Consider the following 12,029-nt stretch of genomic DNA (forward strand, 5'->3'; position numbering starts at 1 on the left):
ATTTGACCAATTGTTGCACTGATATAGCAAAAGAAAAGAAAATGGTTTTTTTGGTCTAGGAAAAATCCTTAGAACTTGTTGCATTCAATTGGCATGTCTCAAATCTCCTATAATATGTAACAGTTTTTCAACCTAACCTTGACACTTTTGAAGAGTACGGGCCATTTATTTTGTAGAGTTTCTCTTAATTTAGGCTTGTGTGGTGTTTCCTCATGATTAGATTCTGATTTTGCATTTTGGCAGCAGGATTCCCACAGAAGTGATGCTGGTTCTTGGTATATCCTCTCAGGAGGCACATGGCTTTGGGGTGCTTCATTCCTGGGGAGATGAAGTCCATCACTTTGTTCAAGTGGGGTCTGCCAGGTTTCTCCACTGTGAATTTACTATTTTCCCCAATGGAATTATTAAGTATCTTGTGGAGAGATATTTTGAAACTATGTAAATATTTGTTTCTCATTCAAACTTTTAACCACTAGTTTTAACAGCCATTGATGATTCTTGGTTGAGGTAATTATTACTATGATGGTCGCTCAGTGGTGATTTTCTAATTCCATCATTCCTTCTGTGGTAAGTAATTGCTTTCCGTTCTCTTTTACAAATAAGTTGGGTCTGACATCATGCTAGCACTCATACTTCTTTGTCAAACATGGTAGTGTTACCATAAGTTATCTGGGAGATACTTGTTTTTAAGTTCATGCTTTGCAAAAGTATTCCACACTAAGGAAATGAAAGAATAGTCCAGCTTCACATATAATAGTCTATGCTCTCAGTTGCAATGATAATGTTTTATTTCTTCCTGTATCTACCTGTGCTTACCATTGCTTTTATCTTTCCTCTCAGTTCTGGGTTCTGTTTCCACCACAGAACTTTGCTCAGGCTCCAAATGGCTTTTGCTTGCTTTGGGTTGGTTTGAAGTGCTGTAAAAATGATGAGAAGTAGTAATAATACCAGTGTCTATAGATTTAGATACATAGCATGTCAGTATCTTGTACTTACCAATTAAATCAGCGTGAAAAAAATGTAATCTTAAGGCAGGGGAAAAGAGGTGACTCAGGAGAGCTTCGTGTAACAGCCATCTTAGGTCTGTCAGTGTCTCCTAGCTGGTCAACCCTTACCTCATAGGCCTTGAGGCCATTTGCTGTTGCAACCTGCACTTTCTGCCACTACCCCCTCCCATTTTCCTGAATTCCTTCTGTAGGAGAAAACTGGTTATCAGTGATGGTGTCCTCTTTTGGATGTTCTCCCTTAAATGAAGGGGGATGAAAAGAAAAAATAGCCCTTTTAAGAAGTTTGGAAAGAAAATGAGTACATGATCTTTAGAATGGTTAAGGACTGACATACATCCAATTTGTTGCTATTTTCCTTTCAGATGAAATTAAAATTAATTTGTTGCAGCAATTTGTTTCTTGATTCAGAAGGTATTAATGGGGTTTTGTTTGGACCTGCAGGTCAACATATTAATAAGCCTCTATTATTGTCCAGACCTTAGAAAACTTGGTGTTTCGAGCTCAAATTCTAGAGAAGTGGAAGGTTTCTGTTGTTGTTGTTGTTGTTGTTGTTGTTGTTGATGATGATTTATTTATTTATTTTTTTTTTATTTTTTATTTTTTATTTTAGAGTGTGAATGGGGGAGAGGGGCAGATGGGGAGCAAGCTCCACACTCAGAGTGGAGCCCGATGAAGGGTTCAATCTCACCATGGTGAGATCATGACCTGAGCCATAATCAAGAGTCAGACGCTTAACTGAACCTCGCAGGTGCTCCCAAAAGTGGAAGTTTTTATTGATTTTATTTCTTTAAATTTGAGGTTTCTTTTAGCTGCCAATCTTTGTGACTGCTAGCGGATTTCCAGGAATCATAAAGAAATTTCTCAGATGGTAATTTGCATTCATGAGTTCAGGCATCTCTGAATCCTCCCTGACCACTGGATTTTCTTCCTGCAGGAAGACCTCCTGATGCAGTCAAGCAAAGAACATTTATGCACAGGGCTCCCTGAAGACTGTTTGAGGAACAAAGGTATTTATCTCTCTCCACTCTTTTCTTTTTTCCACTTATTACACACACTGTTTTAGTTCACATTTTCTGTTGTGCATTGGGAATGCAAGTCCCTGGCTTGCAAGATGGACTTAACTGTAGAAATTCTTGATATTACCCATGGACATACTTGAAGACACCTAGCAATGTCTTAGGTTTTGGGGGGTTTGTTTGTTTTTAATGTTTGTTTATTTTGAGAGAATCCCAAGCAGGTTTGGTGAAGCGGGGCTCGATCCCACAAACCATGAGATCATGACTTGATCCGAAATCAAGAGTTGGACACTTAACCAGCTGAGCCACCCAGGTGCCCCTGTTTGTTTGTTTAAGTAAACTCTGCCCCCAGCGTGGGACTTGCAGCAGAGACAGAGTCACATGCTCTACTGTATAAGCCAGCCAGCCACCCAAAGCAGTGCCTTCGTTTTGACAGCAGTTTGCCTCGCACTTTTTTTTATGAGTCCTTATTGATGGGGGGTTGAACCTTAATTGCTGATGTGAAATCTTTTATTTGATTTTATAAAACTGAACTGCCTCCTCGGAAGGGTTAACATGGATGGGGAGGAATCGACCCTGCCCAGTTCAGTGCTGTGGAGTGCATTCTGTTCTTCCCCTAGGCAGGGATGGGAGAAAGGGTTTACTCCAGGCCACCTTGAGAATTGTCAAAGCAACTATATTTCCAATATTGTTTTGCTCCTCAAAACAATGAATAGATATAGGCATCTGAGATACCACTTTTAGTTTGATAGATTGATTAGATTAGATTGATTGATTAGATTGATTAGATTGACTAATTGAGGAGGAAGCCGAGACACAGAGTACTGAGCCAAAATTCTTCTCCCCAGTCCCCAGCTTAAAGTAATCTTGGGTAACTTTAGAGAGGACTATGTGTATATATTATGCAATTAAGGTTAAAAATGTAATCAAAACCACCAAAAAAAGAGAAAATACAATAAGTATGTTTGATTATACGAACATGTTGTTACTGTGATAAAACATCAGATTTGACTACTCTGCCTCTTGGCTGCCCAGACAGAAAAGGAAGCACAAATCGTCCTTATGAGAAAGGGCACTTGTCCCAGTTTATTACCCTGCTTCCTGCTGCTGGAGATTTCCTTTGTGGCTTAAAGGCTTGGCTGTCCAATATAGGTTAAAATTCTGAAGATCAGAAATGTTTTACATGTCTCCCCCAGTTCCTAGGGCTTTATTTGGGACCGTTTTTAGCACTACGACCCCCAAATATCTTTTCAATGGGGCTTCAGTATTGCTATATTGAGTCTTCGGTATATTGGTATATTTTCACCCACATCTTAGCACAAAATTTAGTGTCTGTTGAACTACACTTTCATTTAACACTGAACTGGCCTTTAAACAGGAGAATCAGGGGGCACCTGGCTGGCTCAGTTGGCAGAGCACGCAACTCTTGATCTCAGGGTTGTGAGTTCAAGTCCCATGTTGGGCACATAGATTACTTAATTAAAAAAAAAAAAAAAAAAAAAACTGGAGTGCCTGGGTGGCTCAGTCGGTTAAGTGTCTGACTTTGGCTCAGGTCATTACCTCATAGTTTGTGGGTTTGGGCCCCATGTTGGGCTCTGTGCTGACAGCTCGGAGCCTAGAGCCTGCAGCCTGCTTTGGATTCTGGGTTCTCCCTCTCTCTCTGCATTTCCCTCACGTACACTTTGTCTCTTTTTCCCTCAAAAATGAATAAATGCTTAAAAAAAGGTGGAGAGGAGACAGAAGAATCAGTTATTTTCTGAGGAATACTTTTCTGAGGAAATCTGCCTTCCCAGACTTACCTGGTTTCTGTCCACCTAAAAGTCTGGTCCACAATGGACGTGGGTAAGATGAGCTCATCTGAAAAGTATCCTCAGATAAACTACTTTGGGGCACTTTTCTTCCTGTCCTGATAACTATTCTTCTTTAATGACTTAAATTGGGAAAATGAATTGTTTTTCCCCCCAAAGTCATGTGCAGTATTCTCAGTTTGATATGGAGGAACTTGAAAACAGCACCTCTACTAGAGTTTTCAGCAGCAGTGACCTAGTGCCTGACTATGATATATTCTTCCACTCAATCCCCAAAGAGCCTTCCAAGGTGTGCCTTTGTTACACATGAGGAAACAAGGTCTGCTGTGCAGAGACCTAGCCAGTCATAGCAAGGCAGAAAGGAAGGTTCTATGAAGGTAGGCTTCTGAAACAATTGAACACACAGGCTGCCACTGTGGATTTCAGTCAAACAGACGCACGTACTTTGCTGTAGTGTGGCCAGCATCTCAGCTCACTTTGCCAGGGTTAAGGTCAAGCATCTGTCAACCTGTCATTGACTACAGACTTGAGAAATAAATGATGTTTCTTGGAAGCTTGGTTGTACATTCCCTCTGGGGACCCCAGCTGCCAGAATTTTCACTTTGCCCACACATATCCTGGTCCTGCACATATTAGATATAAGTTTTCCTGATGAAAACTGGTATATCCTTGATACCTTTGTTTTAAGTGTCTGCTCTGTGGTACACTGTAAATTGTTTACGTAGTTTTATTTATATTTGGTTTTGCTTCCTCTGAGTGGGGGGGCACCTCAAAGGTCAGCACTATGCAGTAATTTATAAATTTGCTGAGGTATGAATTTGGGTCCCCTGCACTGAGGTGTTCAGCAGGTGAACCTAAGGCTACCACATTCTCCCTATGCTGTGTTGTTTTTTCTTCTCTAAATAAATGTCCCATTCACGATACTTCCAAGTTAGCATGGTATTCAGAATTTTGAGGTTCTTTACAGTCATGTCTGCTGTGGCTCAATTAGGTGAAATTAGAACAAATTTAACCCTTTAAAAGAACATTTGTGTTAACCAAAAGTCATCTTTAATTGGTAGGGTTCTATTTCACAGATTGTTCCTCCTTTCTTCCTTCCATCGTTCCTTCCTTTCTTTTTTTTTAAGTTTTACTTATTTAATTAGGTAATCTCTATACCCAGCATGGGGCTTGAACTCACAGCCCTGAGATCTAGAGTCTCGTGCTCTTCTGATGGAGCCAGCCGGGCACCCCAATTGTTCCTTATTTTTTGATTGCTGTAGGGAAGACTTGTGAGAAGAGGGCATGGGGGAGCAGTGATGGGTGTTGGTAGTTGAGGGGCCATTTCACAAAGGGAGAGTGTCCTTCTGTCAGATACTGACTGGTGCCTCTCCTTTCCACTGTTCCGAGTTTTAGTATGACTGTTTCCTCGTAATTCTGTGTAATATTTTATAGAACTGACATTATCAGGGGTTTATTGTTGTGTTTTCTTTCTAAGAGTTCCTTGGAAGTGGGTTGATATGGCACTTACTTCCCACAGTAGCAATCTCTGTGAAAGCTTATTTGGAAATTCTTTGAAATCAGGAGGGTCACAAGAAATTGGAAGAGCATTTGAGGGAATAGATACATTTTTTAATGTTTTTCTTTATTTTGAGAGAGAGAGAGGGAGAGCAGGCAGGGGATGGGCAGAGAGAAAGGGAGAGAGAGAATCCCAAGATTCAGTTCAGGGGACCCAAATTCATTCCCAAGAGAATTCTCTCTCTCCCTCTCTCTCTGCCCCTCCCCTGCTGGAGTGCACACTCGCTTCTCTCTCTCTCTCCCCCTTTTCTCTCTCAAAGTAAATAAATAAAGTTTAAAAGGAAAAAAAGAGGGGTGCCTGGGTGGCTCCGTTGGTTAAGTGTCCAACTTCAGCTCAGGTCATGATCTCACTGCTTGTGAGTTCAAGCCCTGCATCAGGCTCTGTGCTGACAGCTCAGAGTCTGGAGTCTGCTTCAGATTCTATCTCCATATCTCTGCCCCTCCCCTGCTTGTGCTCGCTCTCCCTCTCTCTCTCAAATATAAAATAAAACATTAAAAAACATTTTTTTAAGAAAAGAGAAACTACCAGTCTGTTTTCCAGAGTGGTTATACCATTTGGGATTCCTACCAGCAATATATGAGTTCCAGATAAGCAGTTGGATCCTTTTTCAACTCCTTTATTAATTCATTTGTAATTTAGAAAATCACATGTTCAGTGGTCAGAAGAAGCTAAGGAAGTGACAAAAGTTTGTAGGGTTGTCTGCCACTGTCCTCCTACCTACCACTGTGAGCCTCCCCACAGGAGAGCTTCATTTTATAAGACATGACAATATTGCTAACCTTGGCACATTTTTCTGAGGACAAGATGTAGGATATGCCAAAATGAATGTCATATTTAGTGCCCCAGTCTCACCACTTGATTTTTTGACCCAGGAAAAAAGGCTTTGACAGAAATACTGTTAAATCCTTGTCAACCTCCAGCATGTCTGTCCCTAATTATGGTTATATGGAGATAACACCAAAAAAAGTCTAAGTTTTTTTATGTTACTTGTATTACGATCAGGGAGTAAGTGCTCTTTTAAAAACAGTTGTATTGAGGTATAATTTTTACATACTATAAAGTTCATTTGTTTGAAATAGACAATTCAGTGGTTTTCTTAAATATAGAGCACAGCCATCACCACAGTTCTTCATCATTCCCTAAAGAAACATGTTTGTACCCCTTAACATTCATTCTTTGTTCCCCATTCTTCCTTACCCCCAATCTCTTCCAGCTACTAATTTGCTCTTGTCTCTATAGATTTGCCTGTTCTGGATATTTTATATAAATGAGACCTTACAATGTGCAGTCTTTTGTGACTGCTTTCACTTGGCATAAAGATTTTTTTTTTTTAAATTTTTTTTTAACATTTATTTATTTTTGAGAGGCAGAGACAGAGCACAAGCAGGGGAGGGGCAGAGAGAAAGGGATGCAGAATCAGAAGCAGTCTCCGGGCTCTGAGCTGTAGCACAGACCCTGACGCGAGGCTCAAACCCATGAACCCAGATTACGACCTGAGCCAAAGTCAGATGCTCAACCAACCGAGCCATCTAGCCACCCCTTGGCATAAAGATTTTTAAGGTTCATCCATGATCTAGCATTTTAAAGTACTTCATTAATTTTTATGGCTGACTAATATTTAATCATATCCATTTATCTGATGGATATTTGGATTGTTTTCACTCTTTGGCTATTACGAATAATGCTGTTGTCAGCATTTATGTACAGGTTTTGTGTGAATATAAGGTTTCAGTTCTCTTGAGTAGATACCTAGGAGTAGAATTGGTGGGTTATTGGAAACTCTGTTCAGCATTTTGAAGAATTGCCAAACTATTTTCCAAAATGGTTGCACTGTTTTCCAATCCCACCAGCAACACATGAAGGTTCTAGTTTTTCTGCATCCTGTCCAACACTTGTTATTTTCTGATTTGTTTTAAATTATATCCATTTCAATGCATGTGGAGTGGTATTGTGGTTTTGATTTTCTTTTCTCTGATGACTAATGATGTTGAGCATTTTTCGATGTGCTCATTGACCATTTGTATATTTTTGGGAAAATGTCTGAAGCCTTTGCTTTTTTTTTAACTTTTCAAAAATTAATAATTTATTTTTGGAGGAATTTTGGATTTACAGAGAATCTGAGCAGATAATACAGAGTTTCCATTAACCACACCCCCACCCCCAATATGCACAATTTCCTCTATTGTTAATGTATTAGTAAATACATTTGTTATTGTACAATGTTGATACATTATTATTAACTGAAGTTTAATCAAGTGTCCTTAGTTTTTACCTAATATCCTTTTCCTGTTCTAGAATCCCATCCAGGGTACCATATTGCATTCAGTCCTCAGGTCTCCTTTGGCTTTTCTTGACTGTGACAGTTTCTCACACTTTCCTTGTTTTGGGAAGACCTTAAGAGTTTTGAAGGTTACTGGTCAGGTATATTGTAGAATGGCTCACCATTGGGATTATCTTAAGTTTTTATCATAAGAGTGGAGTTACAGGTTTGGGGGAGGAAAATTACACAGGTAAAGTGCCATTTTCATCACATCATATCAAGGGCACATACTATAAACATGAAGTAGTGTTTGTGAGTGTTCTCCACTGTCAGGTTACTTCCCTCACCCCATTTCCATACTGTTCTGTTTGTAAGGAAGTCACTATGCCTGTACCTAAGGAATGGGGAGTTACACTCCCTCTGCCCATTTTTATTATTGAGTTATGAGAATTCTTTATATATTCTAAATATAGATCCTTTATCAGATAGATGATTTACAGATATTTTCCCCCACCAGTGGGTTGCCTGCCTTTTCACTTCTTGGTTTTCCTTTGAAGCACAAAAGATTTTAGTTTTGATGAAGTTCAATTTATCAGTCTTCTTTTTATCACTTGTGTTTCAGCATCTTAGCTAAGAACTCTTTACCAATATCATTAAGAAATACTCTTGTGTTTACTTCTAAGAGTTTTATAGTTTCAGCTCTTACATTTACGTCTCTGATCTACATTGAGTTAATTTTTGTGTATAAGACAGGATCCAAATTTATTCATTTGCATGTGGGTATCCAGTTACCCCAGCACCATTCACCATTTGTTGAAAAGCTGCTTTGTCAAAAATCTGTTGACTAACTATATGTGTTAGAGTTTATTTCTGGGCATTCAGTTCTACTTCTCTTGCTCTTTATGTCTGTCCTGTGCCAGGGCTGGACTGTTTCCATTACTGCAACTTTGTTTTTGAAATCAGGAAGCATGAGGGGTGCCTGGGTGGCTCAGTTGGTTAAGCGACCAACTGCAGCTCAGGTCATGATCTCGCAGTTTGTGAGTTCGAGTCCCGCTTTGGGCTCTGTGCTGACAGCTCAGAGCCTGGAGCCTGCTTCAGATTCTGTGTCTCCCTCTCTCCCTACCCCTCCCCTGCTCATGCTCTGTGTCTCTCCATCTCTCAATAATAAATAAACGTTAAAAAAATTTAGAAAAAAAAAAAAAAAGGAAGCATGAGTCTCCCATCTTTGTTCTTTTTCAAGATCATTTTGGCTATTATGTGTCCCTTGGCATTTAAAAAAAAAAAAAATTTAATGTTTATTTTTGAGAGAGACAGAGAGACAGAGTGAGAGCAGGGGAGGGGCAGAGAGAGAGAGGGAGACACAATCTGAAGCAGGCTCCAGGCTCCGAGCTGTCAGCACAGAGCCCGACATGGTGCTGGAACTCACAAACCGCAAGGTAATGACTTGAGCTGAAGTCGGAGGCTTAACTGATTGAGCCATCCAAGTGCCCTTCCCTTGCATTTTTATTTGAGTTTCAGGATTAGTGTGTCAAATTCTGCAAACATAAACACTTTTTCAATGGTTATAAAACTACAAATCTAAGGACCTTCAGCTGAGGTAATGAAATGCCTGTGATTCTAAAATGGGCGCATACCTCACAGAATACATGTTTCACCCTCCAATATACATATGTACTTTTTTTTTTTTATGAGCCATATTTTCTTTATCCATTCATTCATCAGTGGATATTTAGGGTTGTTTCCATGTCTCACTCTGTAAATAATGCTGCAGTTGAACATGGGGGTACACATATCTTTTTAGAATAGTGATTTCATTTCTTTTCAATATATACCCAGAAGTGAAGTTGCTGGATGGGAGTATACCTAACACTTTCAACAACTTTCCTAACTTCATTCAGACAACATCTATCATTGACCTGATATGTGCCTAGGTCAGTGTTGGGTATTAGGTCCTCAGTGATCATTAAACTCCTGCTTCTTTGGGAGCCTGGGTGGCTCAGTCAGTTAAGCATCTGACACTGGATTTTAGCTCAGGTCATGATCTCATGGTTGGTGAGATCAAGCCCCACGTCAGGCTCTGCACTGACAACGTGGAACCTGCTTGGGATTCTCTCTCCCTCTCTCTCTCTGCCCCTCTCCTGCATTCTCTCTCTCTCTGTCAATAAATAAACGTGTAAAATAAAATGAAATGAAATTCTTTGAGATTTCAAAGTCAATGTGGTTAATTGAAAAGTAAAAGAGGGTACCTGAGTGGCTCAGTCGGTTAAGTGTCCAACTTCAGCTCAGGTCATGATCGTGCAGTTATGAGTTCGAGACCTGCATCAGGTTCTGTGGTGACAGCACAGAGCCTGCTTGGGATTCTCTTTCTCCCTTATCTCTGCCCCTGTCCCACTGTCTGTCTGTCTCTCTCTCTCTCTCTCTCTCTCTCTCACCCTCTCACCCTCTCACCCTCTCTCCCTCTCTCCCTCTCTCAAAATAAATAAACTTTAAAAAAAAGTCTCTACATAAAAAAAAAAAAAAAACCACAAGTAGAAGAGGGGTACATGGGTGGCTCAGTTGGTTGAGCATCCGACTTCAGCTCAGGTCATGATCTCACAGTTTGTGAGTTCAAGTCCCACATCCTCTACCTGGGACTGTCTACTCTCTCTGCCTGCTCCCCCAGTCAGTCAGTCAGTCAATCAGTCAAGTAAAGGAGTAAGCAGAGTATCATTTTGTTTTCAAGCAGTACACAACCCCTGTTCCCCAGCCAGCCTTCAGCATTATACCACCTGGGAAATGAGTGTTCCCCTACCTCCTCCCTAAGATTCTCAACTAAGTTGAGAACAGGTATTCTTCCAGCAGGTAAGGGCTCTGAGGGAGAATCTTGCCTTAAGGGCTTTGCACAGTGAACAGTTTGGAGAGGGAGGAGTTTTACAGCTTTCCTGAGAAGTTATAATGAAGGATTCAACTAAGATGGTGCTGGAACAGAGTAGAAAAGCCCAGAATTTACACAAATGGTTTAATGAATGCCATAGTGTCTGGAGAAGAGATACACTAAACCATTTGGGGTAAATGCAGTTAGGAATTTCTAAATAGGGTAGAATTGTCTGCTATGATGTAGAAAGTAGGCTGGTTTCAAAAAGACAAATACCATGTAGGGCATTAGGATTTTGAGACTACCTTATGTTTTTGGAATCTGTACAAACTTGTGGAATCCAATATGCATTTATCCATCAAGTATTTGCTGACTCCAAACATTTTTAAACATTGTGTCCTATCCTAGCATAGTCATTAAGTTTATCATTTTAACTATTCTCAGGTCCAGTAAGATAAGAAAGAAAGCAGAGCAAAGGAAAAGCAGTTTTTCTTTAAATGGCAGGCACTGTACCAGGTGGTGGTTTACATGTGTTATTTAATTTAATCCTCAAAGTAGCACTGAGGTAAGTGTACTTCTCCTCTTTTTCAAAGGAGGAAACAGACTCAGTGAGGTAAGTAAGATCACAGAACCCACCTGCCTTCAGAGTTGCTGTTCTTTCTCTCAGAATTGCTGCTGTCAGTATCAGTTGAGAAATGGATAAGGAAGTTCTAGGAAGACACTAGTGATAGCATTTGTTGGTTTGACCTAACTGTATTCATTTATTAATTCCACAGATTTATTGAGTGCTATTATATACCAGGTATTATGCTGGGCAATAAGGAAAGGGAGAGACCAAGATAAACATGACCCTTACGCTCATGGAGTTTATATTCTAGTGAGAATTAGTTCTTTAGGTTGAAGATTGATTTGCATTTAGCTTTATCTGTTTAGTGCAGGTATTTTGTTAACATATGTGTATGCATGCAAATATGTACATAATTTACATGTATATAACTTTGTGCTAGTTTTCTAAAAAGAGCAAGGAAGAAAATTTTTTTTGTAGTTTAACAAGTTCAGGGAACTTCATACTGCATCTTATACCTAGGATTTCAGAGAAATTCTGAACAATAAAACTTCTTTATGAATTGCATTTACATTCTTAGAAAGTTTTTTGTTTGTTTTTTAATGTTTCATAGTAGAAAGTTTTTAATTTATTGAGAAGTGGAGAGTATACTAAACCCACATGTATCTGTCACTCAGCTTCAATAATTACCAGCTCATGACCAGCCTTGTAGGGAAGCAGTTACTGTAAGTAATTTGGTTCAAAACTAATATTCAACTTATATGTTAATCTCTTTAACATAGGTTTTGTGTGTAACTGTTCTTTTTCAAAGAGGTAATTTATTTATGATTAATTTAGTATTATTCAGGTAATAAGATGGTCATTGAATAATATAAGCTATTATTGTGGGTCTTCTTTATTAATGTTTTAGAATGGAAGCTTCTTAAGACTCTGGATTACATATAAGTTTCCTTATTATAGT

At 39.4% G+C, this 12,029-nt stretch overlaps 1 protein-coding gene across 9 annotated transcripts in view; it reads left to right on the forward strand.

Annotated features, from left to right (window-relative positions):
* PRR14L (proline rich 14 like) overlaps positions 1-12,029 on the forward strand; it is a 58,458-nt gene that overhangs the window by 19,029 nt on the left and 27,400 nt on the right. For 8 of the 9 annotated variants that reach the window (XM_060612618.3, XM_060612617.3, XM_060612630.3 and 5 more), the window contains one exon: positions 1,942-2,014. In XM_060612618.3, coding sequence (XP_060468601.1) covers positions 1,942-2,014 — 73 coding nt within the window. Of the gene's footprint in view, positions 1-1,941; positions 2,015-3,748; positions 3,866-12,029 lie in introns of those variants that run through there. The other variant, XM_060612632.3, reaches the window with a different exon arrangement.

This window comes from Panthera onca, chromosome D3 (genome assembly GCF_046562875.1).
Source record: "Panthera onca isolate mPanOnc1 chromosome D3, mPanOnc1 haplotype 2, whole genome shotgun sequence".
NCBI classification, from domain to species: Eukaryota; Metazoa; Chordata; class Mammalia; order Carnivora; family Felidae; genus Panthera; species Panthera onca.